General features: G+C 41.7%; 1 protein-coding gene across 8 annotated transcripts in view; it reads left to right on the forward strand.

Annotated features, from left to right (window-relative positions):
- LOC126997444 (formin-binding protein 1 homolog) overlaps nt 1-17,636 on the forward strand; it is a 162,407-nt gene extending 144,771 nt beyond the window's left edge. For 2 of the 8 annotated variants that reach the window (XM_050858538.1, XM_050858535.1), the window contains 8 exons: nt 287-391; nt 1,604-1,756; nt 2,185-2,370; nt 3,820-4,026; nt 10,209-10,330; nt 11,156-11,701; nt 14,105-14,268; nt 14,509-17,636. In XM_050858538.1, the coding sequence (XP_050714495.1) occupies nt 287-391; nt 1,604-1,756; nt 2,185-2,370; nt 3,820-4,026; nt 10,209-10,330; nt 11,156-11,701; nt 14,105-14,268; nt 14,509-14,669 (1,644 nt within the window). In that variant the 3' untranslated portion in view covers nt 14,670-17,636. The remainder of the gene's footprint in view (nt 1-286; nt 392-1,603; nt 1,757-2,184; nt 2,371-3,819; nt 4,027-10,208; nt 10,331-11,155; nt 11,702-14,104; nt 14,269-14,508) is intronic. The other 6 variants (XM_050858536.1, XM_050858539.1, XM_050858540.1 and 3 more) reach the window with 6 other exon arrangements.
- Nucleotides 17,637-18,025: the final 389 nt, after the last annotated feature.

An 18,025-nucleotide genomic window follows, 5' to 3' on the forward strand; every position in this document is an offset into this window, starting at 1 on the left:
AAATTATGGGCGTTTGGTTGTCCATTTTCACATAACTGACATTTCTGTGGTCACTGTCCAGGATACACACACACACAGACACACACACACACAGACACACACACACACACACACGCCGGGCCCTCCTTCCCTCCTGTCCACCTCCCATTCTCCGAGCGTTTGCAGGTGTGAGGGCGGCGGCGCGGGGCTGTATGCTCGTCATGCAAAAACTGGTTCGATTACAATGTTCCGCGTTTCTTTCTGTTCCCTTCCTCCGCCTCAACGTGATGCAAGCGATCTGTTTCAGCACCTCGCGGACGGCGGACGCGTACAGCAGCAGCTCAACCACTCCCTGCAGCAGCTGGAGAAGGCAAAGAAGAACTACGAAAAGGCGTTCAGAGAGGCCGAGAAGGTGAGTTGGTGTGGCGTGTGGCTGGTGGTGGTGGTGGTGGAGTCCTGTTCACCTGTTGAGCAAGTCTGTAGGCAAAAAGTGTGTGTGTGTGTGTGTGTGTGTGTGTGTGTGTGTGTGTGTGTGTGTGTGTGTGTGTGCTACGTCTGTGTTGAGTGTTGGGGATTTAAAGAAAGCTTGTAGTGAAGGAGGTTAAAAAGAGAGAGATTTTGTAGTAGTGACGGAGGTAGAAAGGGAGATGGATGATGTTGTAGAGGGATGTTAGCAAGAGATAGATGTTGGGGGTTGTCTTAAACTTTGATTCATACTCTCACACACATATACACGCACAGTTGTTAATTTAGTAGGATAGAGAGTATTTTGTTTTATGAATTAGCTAACACTCCTCTATTACACTCGTTTATTTTTTTAAGTAACTTCATTAAGAACCCACATATATAATCACACACACACACACACACACACACACACACACACACACACACACACACACACACACACACACAACACTGTCCCAACCCAAACACAATATCGCATAACTCATCCTTCACCCTGCTCTTCCCTCCCCCTCTTTTCCTCCTCTCCCTCCTTACCCTCCTCCTCCTTCTCCTCCTCCTCCTCCTCCACATATTATAATAAATAAAATACGTATATGAATATTTATGTTATTTTTTTTTTATTCTCATTTTTTGTGTATGCGTGGAGAGAGAGAGAGAGAGAGAGAGAGAGAGAGAGAGAGAGAGAGAGAGAGAGAGAGAGAGAGAGAGAGAGAGAGAGAGAGAGAGAGAGAGAGAGAGAGAGAGAGAGAGAACGATCACGTAGACCTTATTTAACTGTACTTACACACATATGACATCTTCATGTAAATTTAGCTAAACCCTCCAGACACCCACTCACACACACACACTCACTCCCCTCTACCCCCCCTCCCCCCCTCCCCTACAAGATAGTTCCCTAGTCAATTATATCCTCCCTTTCCTTCCCTTCCCTCCCGCCGCTTCGTTTCCCAATCATTCCTCCCCTCCCTCTCCGTCCCTCACGCCGCTTCGTTCCCTAGCCATTCCTCCCCTCCCCCTCCCTCCCTCCCGCCGCTTCGTCCCCCAATCATTCCCCCTCCCTTCCTTTCCCTCGCACTGCTTCGTTCCCCAGCCATTCCTCTCCTCCCTCTCCCTCCTTCACGCCGCCCTCACCGTTTCCTTCCCTCCCACGCACCAGGCGCAGGACAACTACCTGAAGGCGGACGCTGACCTCCACCTGTCCCGCGCGGAGGTGGAGAAGCAGCGGATGAACGCCAGCATCAAGAGCCAGCAATGTGAGGACAGCAAGAACGAGTACGCGAACCAGCTGCAGAAGACCAACCAACTCCAGGTGGGTGTGCGAGGGGTCTTGGGTTGGGTTGGGTTGAGTTAGGTTAGGTTGGGTTGGGATGGGATGGGTTATGTTGGGTTAGGTTGGGTTAGGTTGGGTTGGGTTGGGTTATGTTGTGTTTTCATTCACTATGGTCTGGTCACGTGCTGGACTTGTGTAGGGGGGATGGGGGGTGAAGAGAGGGAGGGATGTGTGAGTGTGTGTATGTAGATGGAAGGGGGTGCTGTTTGGTGTGGTTTAGATACGAAAAGATGGGTATGTTGTATTGTGTTCCAGTGTGTTATGTTGTGTTTTATTTTATTTATTTTTATTTATTTATTTATTTTTTATTTATTTATTTATTTATTTATTCATTTATTTATATATATATATATATTTTTTTTTTTTGTGTGTGTGTGTGTGCCTGACCCCTCCACGCCTCACCACAGGGGGACCACTACAACACCGTCATGCCAGGGATCTTCCAAGGCCTTCAGGACCTGGACGAGAAGCGGATCAACAACTTCAAGAACCTCCTCAAGCAAAGCGTCGAGATCGAGCGCGCTGTCTTCCCCATCATCAACAAATGCCTCGACGGGATAGTCACGGCGGCAGACTCGATAGACGAAAAAATGGTAAGTCAGATTTTGTAAGTTACTGTAGATTTGAGGTGATTTGACTGAAACTTTTGGGTGACTGACTGTGTGCTATCCTGTTGACTTCTTAGGCTTATACTTTTCATTGCTAGTGATAAAAGAGGCTATTTTGCTTTACATTTTCGTTTTCCTTCCTGTATTCAGCCCCTGTTAAGGAGTTTCGATTGTGTTGAGATGGTATATTTATTGAATTCTTGTTTTTTCTTAATATTTTAGCCATCAGGGTTGCCTAAGGTGTGTTGGGTTGGTGTGGCAGCCGTCTATGTTACACTGTTTGGATGTTTTTTGTTCACATTTTTTAAGAAAGTTTGACTAATTTTCTGTGGTGGTGTCATGAAGGACAGATTGGCGCCCACCTCCCAATGGGCTTATTTTTTGGGGTACATTATGGCATAACAGTCACTCCTGCTGGCTATGATATTGAATTATTAGAAAACAATCAATCATTAAGCACCATTTCTCTTTGACTTATTGCATCATAAACCCTTGTTACCAGCTGATGGGATTTGGGCAGAACCATCCTGCGTTTTTCCCCGGCAGTTTTTCTCAAGACGGACAACTGTTACCTTCAGTTTTCAATCATGTGCCAGCCGTGCTTTGTCCAAGGAACTGGTTTACAACTGATAACTAATGATTAGGACTCCAAAATTTATAGCCTCAGCACCGGGCGTTACTGTGGTCCGAGGCGTTGTGTGTGTTTTCCTCCACGGCATAGGAACTGGTTGTTTGATGCATTGTAATGGTGTCTAATGAGGAACTTGTGGTAGTGTAGGATGAGGAAGATTCAGATTAGCCATAGAGTATTGTGCTGTGAATATGTGGCCTTCTACCCTCTTCTCTTTGTGTTAATCTATATCCTTATGCAATCCCCTACCCTGTTTTCTTTGTGTTAATCTATCAAGACACCTCTCCACCCAAAATTGACCTCTCTTTTGGCTACTCTTTACTTTTTTCTTTTGTGGGAGTGGCCAGTAGTGGACTTTTTTTTTGTACTCTTTTTGTTGCCCTTGAGCTGCATCCTTTGATGTAAAAAAAAGAAAAGAAAAAAAATCCTTTTACTCCCCCTACCCTCCTCTTTTTGTGTTGATCTCTGTCCCATGGCCATGTTATTAGTATGTAAGATGTTGCGTAGGAATTGCTTTAACCTCTGCCTCCTCAAATACTATTATGTGTGCTCCCTCATCAAAGGAGAGAAAGAGATTTACATAGATTTACTTAGATATTCAGACCACACAGACCCTATGGTCCAGCCTAAGTGGTCATGTCCTTGAACCTAAGTGAAGTTGTTTTAAATCAAATGCCACCAAGACTTTGCATATCTATTTTAGTGAATATGAGGTTGAAGGAAGTGGTGGTCGAGCTTGTTTTTAAATTAATCAAGAGGTATACAAAAAAAGACATTAATTCCATCCCCCTTCACCCCAACAGGACTCACAGGTCGTCATAGAGAGGTACAAATCAGGCTTCACTCCTCCCGGGGACATTCCCTTCGACGACCTCAGCACTCCCAGACAAAACGGTGACTCCACGCCCACCTCCCACCCCCCGCTGCGGCAGGACACCATCAAGGGCACCATATCCGCTTCCAAGGGCAGGAAACGTGGCGGCATCTTTGGGATCTTTGCCTCGAACAAGGTAAGTCGTCCGGATGGTGACAGCAAGGAAGGAATTTGTCACTAATGGCTCCTAACATTACACACTGACTTCTTCTTTTGCCTTGTTAGTTTGTTTCATATTACTCCTGACTCACTCACACTCACACGTACACACACACACACACATACACACACACAGTTATTTCCTTACATGTACTCAATCTATGATCTTAGATACTAAACATAATTCTTGAAGGTAAACTTTTAACTCTCTGTACTAACTTTGTCACATTGTCTTTCCTCTAACTGAATTTGTAGTGAGAGTCTTGAACTAAAGCAGGTATAATGAGATACAATGTCATAAATATTTTCTTGTGTTGTTTTGAATGTTGCATATTCTTGTCGTTCTGAGCCGAGGAAGTCTCTACATCTCTATAAATTTGTGTGTGGGTTTAGCCGTACCTTCACCGCTCCTCTGCTGATATTACTGGTTACTGACGTGTGTACCTAAGCCATACTCTTGTGACATTCGGGAAGAGGTATCAGCATGTGCCACCTGTTGCAGCTTTCTCATCTCTAGTGTGACTTATTCAGACATCTCTTCTTGTTTACAGTAGCTAGTTATAATGGTCATGGATTCAAGAGGTCTCATTCCTCCAAGGGGCAGCATTTCTCTACCTCACAGTTTTAGTCTTTCATATTACTTATTGCACATAAATAGTATAATTCTATTGTATTACTGATTTTTTGCCAAGTACAATGGATATAATTTTTAATACAGGTTAATTTGAAGGTCTTTATTTTGCTTTACTTCTGAGCATTTGAATAGGAACATTTTTTCTCATTAGCAAAATGCACAAAATTTCATTAACTTAACAAGCAAAAAAATATGCAGTGCAATTAGTTAGTCTCATAACATAACTATTACTGAATTATGTTATATAGAGAATGTTGTTGAGCATTATATTCTCCACAACAATAACCATACAATTTTATGTTTTCCTTGGTAACATTTAACATTGCCGTTACCATACAACTGACTCCTTGCCTTCCCTCACCTCTCTCTCTCACACTGACTCGGCTCCTCCTCACCAAGTATACTTCCTGTGGCTTCTTGATACACCATAACTTTACCGCCAAAAAGGTACTGCTACACTGATGACTCACGCACCAGTAATAGTCTCTTACAACATAGCTTGAGAACACCTCCGGGATGATTGGCTCTCCCTTCCTTGGTACCAGTAGTGTATGTTGACGAGACCCGTGGTGTTGTGCTGTATACATGTAGAGCATCCTCAGAACAGAATCAGAAGCCTTGTGTCTCCGCAGAATGTTGATTTGAGTCTGCTCTCTTGCAGATCGAGGCCATATATAGCCTATTTAAGCTCCACAAGATTCTGGTATTACATCCGTTCACACTCAGTCAAATAGCTTGGTTTCCATAGATACTTAAGATTAAACACAGGATTGGTTGTGGACACTCATAATGCTTATTTATTATGATTTATTACGTCTATTATTATTTGACTATTTTATTTATTTTGCATGGTTATGTCATGGTGCTTTTCTCATAAGTCACTGCATCATGTAGTTTGGTGGTGAGATATTTTTGGGTAGGTGTGTGCGTGTGTGTGTGCGTGCTTTGTGATCACGCCCAGTGACTTGTTTTTATTATCAGCTTGCGAATGTTGTCCCAGATGTATTAATAATTTGACTCCTTGCCTCTTCTTCCCATCAGTCGACTCCATTCTTATCCGCTGCAAGAAATAACGGTAATCCAATAAATAACAAAAAGCAATTTGTTCTATGCCCCTTGCCCACATCCCCCCTGCCCCCTGCCCACCACACTCCCCTTGACACGTTTGGGGAAGCATCGGTGAACGTGTAGCCCCGCCATACGTGTTGCTTCATCCCACCCAACACCTCCACACCAGTTGTTAAAAAGGAGAGAACATTAGCATGGGACAAAGCAAAAAATGTTTCCCTTTGGCCTGTTGACTGGGTGTCCTAAAAACATGAGGCACCAAACCTTTCAGTGTTGCAAAGGGACCACCCCAAGCCCCAGGTTCTGACATTGGTCCCGCACGCTCAGGCCCTGCCTCACACTGTCCACCAGGAAGATGAACCCCATAATAAGATCATTAAGAAAAGTCTATCACCAGAACTTTTCTGTTTATATGATGTGAATTATAAATACAAATAAATATGATAAACAAATAATAATGTTATGTTTCTGCTTTTAGAATAATAACTTTCACATGCTTTTTATTTTGGATTCAATTGCACGTGATGTGAACTGCCAATTTGAAAGTAGTAATGTGTTCTTGCAAGAGGGAGAGTCCTCACTTGTGCTGCTCCCCTCAATATAAAACACTAAATGAACTTTTTGTATCTAGGGTTTGCATCATTGAAGAGATTTTTGATTTAGCCAGTAAAAAGAAACATTATCTTGGGAATTTCATAAAGATAAAAAAAAGAAAATCATTTTAGGAGTTTGTCTGGAAAAAGAAGCAGGACATATTTGAAATGTCACAATGTAATACTATGAAACTACCAGAAAAAAAGCAGATTTTACTACATCACTTACCTGGCTGTCAAAGGTTAACTGGTATTTTGTGGCCATGAAAAGTGCAGGATCATTAGTCATAGAACATCAGTCCTGCTGCAGTAGTCAAGGGTGTCAGGTTAAGGGTGAGGGCAGAAGTGTAGCTCAAACAGGGAGAAGAGACCCTTAGAACTGATCCCTCACTTCCACACCCCCAGAACAGCCCACCAAACAGACAGACAAGCTAGGCCTTCACTTGCCCACTGTCTTAGTGTTAATATTAACCTTTGTTCTCTTCTGTGTGTGCTCTTGGTTGGGGTGGTTGCCTGGGTTGCCTTGGCACAATGGTTGGTCTCACTTGCTGGTGGCGGCCGTGGCATCCCTGGTGTGTAAGTATGAGGATGTGCCGCTCTCACAGGCACACATGCCTGAGTGCTTAGCTTGCCTCCAGCTGACACTGCTTGACTTTTCTCAGAGTTTTGTTTGAGTCTGTGTTCAGCTGAAGCTTCACTAATTTGCATTGTAACCAAAGGCATTTTCTTTCTGACATTTTTTTTAATGTTTTTAGGAGCTGAATCGTCATTGGTACTCTTGCATAATGGCCGTGTTACTTTAGTTGTTGTGATAACTGATGATGGCTTTAGTGAGGAGAGTCTTAGATAGTATTAGAGGAAGATATTTGAACCCTGATGTGGAAAAGGGAACTTAACACGTTAATTTTATTTATAGTTCCAGCAATTTGTGGGTTGGAGTTAAAAGATTAAATTGTATCCATAAATTACAAGTTTGTCCCATTGCTTTTCACTTAAATTGATGGAAATACATTAGTTGATGATTATATAGAAAGTAAGAGTGAAAGATTTTGGGGGGACTATAATGAAGAGAAAGGCGATGAGTGAGTGTGTTAGTGAATGAGTGGGCAGACAACTTGAGTATAAGATTTTGTTTCTGAATTGTTGGTGTGACGTCTGTAAGTGGCTTGTGGTTGAACAGACGTGATGAAAAAGAAGGAATTCATTTGAAGGCAATTATGATGATGAAGAAAAAAGTTTCTCCGTCCCTTTCAATTTTTTTTATCAATATGAAAACTTCATTCCATATTATAATCACTTTGTGGTCTTTGGGAATATTATGAATGCTGAATCTTTTTTTTTTATTGGCATTGTTCTTAATGTGGTGCTGGATGGGCACTTGAACAGGGCCCCAATTATTCTATGCTTAACATGGCTACACATTGCCCTAAGAGTGCGTCCTTTAGTGGTGAAAGTAGGTAAGATGAATTTTTAAGATTATTACCACCCTATGATTCTTAGACCAAAATATGTTTTTATTTATAATTTTGCAGATGAATTTGAAGGTTACTAATAATTGATCTAGAGTTAGCAGTAATTAAAGGCAGACATCACAAGCTAAATTGTGTTTGCAAATACATTAGGATGTTTTCCCAGGAGTACTGGACAGTGATTGAAGCTGGTGGTCCCAGAAATGCGTGGCAACTATTTCCAGTCATGAGGCTTTCACACTTTCAAAGAGCAGCTTCAGATTCTTGCTAACTCTCAGTGTACCAGCTTGAACATCTTGCTTTGCAGTCAGCCTTATTCATGTTTACTTTTTATATACTCTGTTCTGTGTTTACATAAAGTGTAACTGTTATTCCTTATGTAATTGAATCATAATGTAATGTAGTTTAGAAATGTGGTCAAGTATTGCTAAAGATAAATTTTTTATTTTTGTAAATTTGTTTAAGCTTGGAAAACAACAATTAATTATATGGTGTCGACAGTCACCTCAAAAGGTCTTGCAACATTCACACCTCTCTATGAGGGCCAAAGCAGTGTAAGAATACCAGTGTTGTCCATCCCTAGAATTGTTTAATTTCATCTTCTGATATCTGGCCACACAGCTACCATGAGCATTCACTGAGGCAGCCAACGTTTTGTTCCAGCTGCTGATGGAGGCCGAAGCATATGCAATGCCTCCTTTGTTCAACCTGCCATATTTGAATGTTTTCTCTGCATGTCCTCTAGTTTTTGTAGAGCATTTTCAAGATGCCTGGTAAAAACTTCTGATGGGAGGCCAAAATCCTCATCACCTGAGGCAAAAGTGCCTATCAGGGATATTGCCTTATGCACTGGCTGTATTGGAGCCACCATGCCCTGGATCAAAGCAGCCGTCCCTTAAACTCAACTTATTTTTGCAAAACACCACCTGGATGCCCATGGAAGGCATCTAAGGCTATAAATGTTCTTATGGGAAGGGCTGCACTCAACACTCAACATACCAGCAGCAGACTTCAAAGAAATCATCCTTATATCTCGGGAAAAATTTCAGCATGCCATTCATCATTGCCTTTGAAAGGAGCTCGGCATGTCTTGTTGCTGCACTGTTAAGAAGCCCTTCTTACGCAGAAATGTGGAAACTTTGTCTTACTTTGGCCCACAAATACTAACACTGGACAGCAGAGTGGTGGGCAAAAATCATGTGGAGCAGTGAAAGCTAATTTTAGTGTATGAAAACAAGTGAAAATAATGTAAGATGACCAACATTGGCCAGCATGTGGGGACAACCATTATCGTACCACAAAGGCTGTGAACCATGCAGACCATGTGATTGTCTGAGGATAAAAAGAAAGGGACTGACCATCAAGTATTTGGTATATCACAAAATACAAGTCAAATAATTTTAATTTCCTATAAATATATAAATATCACAGAAAATGGATGACAGTGTGTGTTGTAAGACTTTTTGTTGTGGCTGTAAGAAGGCAACAGCAAAGTTATGTTATTATTTACCTAATGAATTATTTTTCAAAAGTATCTTTAGGCTTGTTATTTGGATCTTTTCAGGATATTATCAATGACATTAGGCACAAAGAAATCATGTAGTTGCTTAAGTAGTCCAGAATCCTGTGTCCTCACCCTCTCAGTGTCATGGCCCGTCATTCTTTCTTAACATCCACCGTGACTCCTGGAGATACGAGTCACCACTAACAACACCGTGCCAAGTCAGCTTAATGAACACTGCTGACTCAAATTGTTGCTGTCCCCCTCCCACTAAAAGTTTTCATTATTAACCTGTAACATAGGAAAAATGTCATTTTGGTGAGGTATTCATCAAAAGAGTTGTGCCAGTCTGTCAGTGTCACAAATGTTCATGTCTGTCACACTTCTTGATCACTAATCCATCGTCTGGAAAGAATCAGTGTGTTGCATGACCCTCACCATCACTGTGACCCTCTTAGATGTGGAATGAGAATGCCATAGTAGTGATATTTGTGGACCCACAAGAATCCACTTGTGACTGTAACCCTCTGTGTGCCCCCTAGTGGTTTAGCGTAAGACATTATTAGATAGTAACAGAATGATAGCTTCGTCATGTAGAATATTGACAAGATTTTGTCTTGAATGCTTAGTGAGGAATATATTGCTGTTGTTGACAAATCCACAAAATGATTGGAGGCAAAAAAAACTAATGAAATAATATTAATATATTTTTTTGTAAAAACAATGATGATCTTTAAAATATCAGTGAACTGTTAGACAGTAAATTTACTAAATGAAGTCATGGTTTTACATGACACATTGCAGCATCTAAATTTCACCTGCCAGCTGGTGGGGAAATTTGTCAAGATCAGATAACTCTTGAGAGAATATTAACTCTTATTTTGTTTTTGGCAGAACAACTTTTCATTCTCTGAGAAGGAAGACTTCAGCGACCTGCCACCCAACCAGCGGAAGAAGAGGATCCAGCAACGGATTGACGACGTCACGAACAAACTTCACCAGGAAACAGCTGCCAGGTACGGCGGGGCTGGGGGGTGTGGGTGCCTTCAGAGGGGCCAGCACGGGTTCTGGTGTTCTGGGGAGGCCACTGGGATGTGTGGATGTATTGGAAGAGATTCTGAGCTTGATTAGTTGAAGTCAGTGTACGTAATCATGAAAAAAGGACAGTTATGTTTCTGATGGTCTCATGATCACCTATATTACATTTCTATCCCAGTCAGCTAACACCTTTGGGGATTCTTGCACGCCAGAATTATGAATTTACCTGGCTGGTTTAACATCTCACTGCTGATACCTAATGCATCTAAATCAGCAAGGACCTCACATTTGCAACAGTGGCTCACAAAATGCTTGCACAAAATAATGAAATGGACAGATTTTGATACTTGTGGCAGTTAGCATGGCTCTGTATTGGTGTTGGTGAGGTGAAGGGAAGGGCAGGGAAGCAATATACCATGTGAAGCCTTATCTCTTGACCATTGCCTCAACCAGAGTGGCCTCCTGGTGTTTTACTAGTTTCAGAGGTCATGGGGATCATTAGCTTAATCCAGTGCATAGCCAGACCTCACAGATTGCATATTAGCAGAGGACATGGGGCAGTGGAGCCTGGTGTGGGGCAAGGCTGGCTGTGAACTGTCTGGGTAACAGACTTAGGGATGGGAAAGGTGCTTCGGGTACAGCAGTCATGTGGCAGCCCAGAGCAACAGTGTCTAAGTGGCATATTTATATTTAATTGAAAGTGTATTGCATTGTGAATATATATATTTTTGACCCTTTTAATCATTCGCCCTGCTTGTCTAAGAAATGGTGATGAATGACTTTTTATTTTATTTTTTATCAAGGGATGGACTACTGAAGATGAAGGAGGTGTACGAGGGGAACCCATCACTGGGCGACCCCATGAGTATAATAGGGCAGCTGAATGACTCGTGCCAAAAAATTGAGAAGCTGCGCGGTGAGCTGCAGCGCTACCAGAACATGCTGGAGGAGGTGGATGGGGAGGGGCAGGGCAGTGGCGGGGCTGCGTCGGGCGGCCCCTCCACCCCCAACGCCTCGCTGGCCCGGCACCACGTCGTGTCTTCGCACCACAATGGCGGCGCATCCCCCAGGTCATCCGTCACCTCCCACCGTACCTCCCTCAGCGACGAGTCCTTGTCCCGGTCAGCTTCTGATTCCTCCGTCTGCACCAACCCACCCTCCTCCTCCAACACCACTACCACCACCACCACCACCACCTCCACCACCACCACAGCCACCAACTCCCTCCATCGTGTAGCCATCTCTGGTCTGGCCACCACCACCTCAACCACCACCACCTCCTCCACTACCACCAACTCATGTGGGGAGGGTGGCAGGCCAGCCCCTCCTGACCCCCTGCCCTCTCAGGGGTCAGTCTTGCACTCATCTTCTCAGTTGGCAGATGCTTGCTTATGCCTCAGTACACTTGTTTCTGTCACTATATATAAAGACAGCAGGAAAATTGTGTATATGACTCATTTATGTGGGATATTTATTTTTTGATACTTGTCTTTTGTAACCACCATGGTATCCATATTGTGGATTTAATCCTTAAGTCATCCATAAATTGAGGAACCACAGTCATGAGTTTTGTCAAAAGAGCAACAGAAGGGTGGGAATATTTTTTAATCACAGTACAACCTTTTATTTTGAGCAACTTCAATGAGGGATTCATCACAAGGGGTGTAAGCAAGCACCTGGTGGCTGTTTTTTGTGGTATGTGGTGATCTAATTCATTATTCGGTGTTTGGTACTTTTTCCTTCCCATCAGATTTAGTCCTTCATGCCTGGCGGTAACTCCGGGGGGTGTGTGTGTCTGTGTCTTGTGGGATGCATTGCTCCCTGTGGCTGACAAGGGGAAGCATGTCTTGTTCTAATGAATGATGTTCCTCCTTACAACCAGTTTGCCTTCAGTTTTGTCCTGCATGTAATCTTGTCAACCACGGCTTACAGGAGCTTGAAGGGGCCCACAAATTTCAAGCATGTGATAATATATTAAACATAAAGTGTGAAGAAATCAGATCTACCAAGCTCTGTTAAGTCTGTGGTCATTTTGATGCATAATCATTAATGCTTTTAAGAGAGACCAAAGCTTTGAATGTTGGTATGGTTGAGTGAAATACTTCTTGTCCAAATTATTATTCCTTTTTTTTCTTTTCATGGTTTTGAGGTTCTTATTCAAGGTAGTGGAAATTATTCATTGTACATTTCTTGAATTTCTTGAATGATTATCACTAAAATATCTTCAAAACTCCCACTTCATTCTGTTGTCACCCACTCATTCATTCATCGTCATTCCCATAAACATTTTCCATCCCTGGCCCCTTCGGCAGCTAGTATCCTCCCCTCTTGTACCACACTAATAGTAGGCCTGACATAGATTTTCTGGTGTACATAATGTTGGCTTGGAAACATCTAGTAACCATTCAGTCTGTCTAGTTCATTTATCATTGACAAAAGACATGATACCCACTCACACACATTCACACACACACACACAAATGCACACACTTACACACGCATACACACTTTTTTTCTTTTCTGTGTAAGATGATAATTTGAACTATTTTAGGATCAGCAGGATAGTCATTGATTTGAAGGTTTGGCAATGCTTCAGGATGTTAATTTATAGGCATTTTTTTAAGTTGTCTCTAAATCCATTTTTCATCCTAAGTTCAAGAGAGATTCACAGAATGAAGTATCCCTCAGAGTGTTTTGTTTTACTCTTCTTTGTCAGAGCACAAACTCAGCCACTTTTCAATAGCATCGTTCAGTAGTGTGGAATGTGTCCCTTGATCCCCCCACTAATCCTGTTCAAGTGTCAGCTCTCCTGTGACCTGTTTGGAGAAGTTTGTGCATGACATTGATTCTCACAGGGAAGAGTTTCTCCACTCATCATTTGCCAAGTTTCCTGAACAAAACAAAATAGCCAGCTGACAGAATTGAAAAATGTTATGCACACATATGGAGTGTTCTGGTGTATTAGTTTTGGAGTTCTGGAGTGACACAGTAAAATCATATGTTTAGCCTTAAAATGAATCATCAGTAAACAAAAAATATACATTAGTAGTTTGTGGGCTGGCTGATGATCATTTGTCATATGCCTCACAGTGTTCTATTTAATGAAATTCAGCTCTCAAAACCTGTTGACAAATTATTTAAATATCATTGCCAAGAATATCAGTGACATTGATGTAATGGAGAAACAGTAGCAAAGCACATCTTGTTGAACAAGGTACATTGTTAGCCAAAACAATGAATCCCCTCTGTGGCAGCAATTGTGAACAGCCTTTCCAAAGCTGAGATATGCTGCAGCAGCATATATACAATGTTAAACTCTTCCCTTGGGAGTCAGTGTGGGCTGTGTTCGTCACAGCCGTGTCAAATAACTCAGGATTTTTCATATGCAGCAGTATTGCTTGTGGGGCTAACCTGGCCATTCCAATGAAATCGTAAGGTAAAATATTCCAAGTAATTTAAGACTAATGCCCAAATTATAAGTTCCCTCACAAAAACAGCAAAGAAACCCCTAGAAGACAGCACATAAAGATCCATTAGATAGAAATGATCAAGATAATCAAAGCTTACTAGTATTTACTTAAGCAAGACTAATCTTTGCAAAGTAATTACTAAAAAAGAGATATAATTCCTAGTTGTACATTAGTAATGCATGAGAACCAGATCCCTCTTATGACTTCACTGGAATGAGCTGGAGCCTCGGTGTGGGCTGTGAACCTCACCTGTGTGCACTAACTCTCTCCTTGCTAATCCAGCTCGTCCCATAGTCCGGAGAGCGGCATTGGCCTCAGCCACAACTCACTGCCCGGCTCAGACACTTACGACCAGCCAGACGCAGGGGAGGACGAGAACGCTGAATTCTACGACACTGAACCGCTGCCCATCATTGGCACATGTCGGGCCCTTTATGTCTTTGATGGTGAGTGTAATATTCCTGTCATAACTTGTCCTGATATCAGGGGCAGCATTTATCATAGCAGCCTTGAGATCTGACAATGAGATGTGGATATGATCAACTTTGGGTAACACAATACTGTCATTGTCTGGGCTTCAGTCATATCACACACATTCACCTTAAAAAATGAATACATAAATGCAGTTTTTGCACAGGTAATCATGAACCACAGAACTGCAAGACCATTTTGTTCCATCCCAACAGGCACCAGCGAGGGCAGCATGAGCATGACAGAGGGAGAGGAGCTGAATGTGATAGAACTGGACCAAGGAGACGGCTGGACGAGAGTCAGGCGGGTGGCTGAGTTTCAAGAAGGATTCGTGCCAACGTCCTACATTGAGATGTCACTCTACAATAACTGTTAAACATTCCTGCTCCCTAGGACTACTGTTGATAGCACTAATGCCAGGCTGTTATGCATTTTTATATGAAATGTGAAGTTGAAAATTATGGACTGATAATGACTAGAGGTGTTGCTGGGCCCATGTGTTGTTTGTCATAATATTAAAATTATAATTATATCCTCCTTTGAAAGTGAAGCAGCTTGGTAGTTATGCATTTTAGGTATTATGCATCGTGGCACCTGAATGCTCACCCTTCACTGACGTACATTCAGCCATCCCAAAGCAAGACTCTCCTGGTGGAACGCCCTCTAGTGCTCAATATGACAGGATCCCTCCATCACTGTTTTCAGGAAGACATCATCACCTGTAGTATCAGTCCTCTTGCCTCATAACTACTAGTAGTGGCCATCTATAGCTTACAGATGTGTGCAGAGATAATGATGACTCCCTCATAGCAAGGATTTGTCCCTGGATGGAAACCTTTTAGCTTAGGTTGATTTTTATTCCTTTTAAAGGTATGGACTCTTCAAGGATAGTACCATTGATTTTTTTTTTTTTATTTATTGATTTTTTTTTTTTTTTTTTGAGCCTTAATGCAGCAGTGAAATGTGTTGTTGTTTTCAGAAATGTTAATTTCTCACAGTCGGCACTTGCAGGATGGAGGTGGAGGGTGCAGTGTGGCAGCAGGTGGAACCCATTGTCTGTCTTGTCTCTCAGTGTTCTTCCATTGTAACGACAGTAACCCATTAATGTCGGTTTTGCACAAAATTTATCGAGTGTTTGGCATTAAGCTCTCACATAACATTGTTTACTTTCACCTGTTTTTATGCCCTTTTTGTGTTTCTTTGTCCACCTGTAAGCTTGTCTGATGCCAGAAGCAGCAGGTACGGTGTGTTGGGAGGCAGGTGAGCCATGCCAGTGTGCACCTCCACCACTGTACAGCCAAACTTAATGGACTGTATTCTTTAGCTGAATAACATGTGTGCTTGTTGGTGATCCTGCGGGGACACAACCCTGGTGTGCCATTGTCAGCCAGGTACATTGTGCTGCATTCTGAAATTTCCATTGATAACATGCAAAAATTATTCAGTCTGGTGTTTGGTTTAGGGTATTCAATATCAAATTTTTAAATTTGCATTTAATGACATGATAATTCAAACACAATTTGTCGTTTTACTTTTAGAAAAAATGCCTTATGCAGTGTAAAGAATATTTGCCCAAAACCTCATGTATAATGCTAATATTAATTACAGCTGCAGTGAAGTGTGTGTGTGTGTGTGTGTGTGTGTGTGTGTGTGTGTGTGTGTGTGTGTGTGTGTGTGTAGGAGAATAATGAAGTGAATCATCACCATCACATTTTGTTTCTTACATTGAGTAATTTCTTAATGCTGCATTTTATGAGTGGTATTGTATTTTAAACCAATTATGAGAGAATGAGAGAGAGAGAGAGAAAGTGTGCGCTCACATGCGCAAGAGGGAGAGAGAGATAGAGGGAGAGTGGCACATAACGTTTTCTCTGCCCCTCTTTTTTTTTTTTATTATGGATGATGTCTGACCAAATGTCACAAAGTTTTATTATGATTTTATGGTAGTCCTGTATAGTGTTTTTACTGCATTGCCTGGGCCTCACGCGCTCAGGCACCCGCTGGCTTGCGAATAGCAGGGCTGGACTCATTGTGCACTTCTGTGAAGTGTGAGAATATTTGAAGGGTAATATCTCTTACCTGTGTGTAGAAAAGCTGATAATGCTCTTTGGGGTTACATCTTTTCATTGTCCGTCTCTGTATATTGTAACGGATATTTAGAAGCAACACAGACGATTGTCAAACGCCAAGTTGGGTATTAGTCAGGTAGAAAGGACTTGTCTGAGATAGCAGACATTTTTCAGGAGGAAACCTACTGTGATTTGTATTCTGTAAAGTTAGCATGGAAATATTAGGTTTGAAAGTGACAATAATCAATGACCAACTTATTTCTAGTAAATCTTATAGCTAAATATTTGCTCATTGGTGTACAATTTACTAGTTAAAAACAGTCCACAGACAATAAGTAATGACATGCATTAAATCAGTACATAACAATGTATCAGGAGTGTATGTTGTCATGTGACTTAGATTGCAGACATATTTTGGAGTTTCATCAGATTTTGGGAGGCATTCAAGGTACAGTTATTCTTTTACATCATAATAGAAAATACTTGCTGTTGAAACATTTGATCTATGAACTGATCAGCCACCATTACTTAGTAGTTTTGAATTGCTAAATGAGTCCTTTTTATATTGCTTATTCTCATGAGTCAGTGTTCCCTAACAGCAGTGCTATGACCATTGCTTCAAGGAGCAGTATCAGCAACTTGTAACATTTATAGCCATTTTATATTATGAGTTTGTCACCTTGTTCATAGTAAATATACATACCTGTACACAAGATCAACTATTCCATTTCACCTTAGGTCCAAGAAACGGAGGATTATGTTTGAGTGTGAGCATTGTCTTGCTTCATGCGTAGTCACTACACTGCATGAGGAAAGTTATGTTCACACAACACAGGCTGTGGCTGCAGGTGTGGGCAGTCATCACAGGTGAGGCTGAAGTGGGTCCGATGCTGCTGCTGCTGCCAGGGCCTCAGCTGGCCAGGTGAAGCTTCCTGGCACACCTGCCCGCCACACCTGAACAAGACGATTTGTCCAGCTATTGCATAAATACCTGGATACCCCCTACTATACTCTTTTTGGTAAACAGTTTAAGTGCAGATTCTATATAATTACTCGTGTACATTTTACTTCTCTTTTGTACATATTTTTTGTATTATAGTATGTTTTTATAGAAGTCATAAGGAGATGCTTTTTCTTCTATATGCTTATCAGGGAATCATGAGACACTAGCAGATGATAATAACAATGCTTGGCTTCTTATGTCAGCTTTGTAGTTAATCCCTGGTAAATGATGTATTAATATTATTATGCCAATAATAAAAAAATGCAATGTCTTTTGAGTGAATTTTCATCCCACAGGTGAACCGTCATGCATTTTAGATGGTTTAATCATAAGGCCAAGTCCCGGGAAGAGGAGAAAATGTCATGTGGCCCAGTACATGTTTGTGTGACAACCCTCCCATCAGCCTGGCAAAGAAAGAAGTCTAATTATTGGATGTCTAAAAATTCCCAGGAACATTTACTGATTAACAACTGAAAGAGAAGATTTGATGCAAAATTTGGTTTAGGTATTACACTGAGTGTGACGAAGTTGGCAAGACCCAGTAAGGTAGCCTCAAGAGGAACTTTATTTCACTGGTAATCTTGCCAATACTTTCACGATAAATTACAGGTAAGAAGTCATTTTTCTCACTAGGTATCAGTCAAGTATATGGTTCTGGGT

Source organism: Eriocheir sinensis, chromosome 12, assembly GCF_024679095.1.
Source record: "Eriocheir sinensis breed Jianghai 21 chromosome 12, ASM2467909v1, whole genome shotgun sequence".
In the NCBI taxonomy this organism is placed as follows: Eukaryota; Metazoa; Arthropoda; class Malacostraca; order Decapoda; family Varunidae; genus Eriocheir; species Eriocheir sinensis.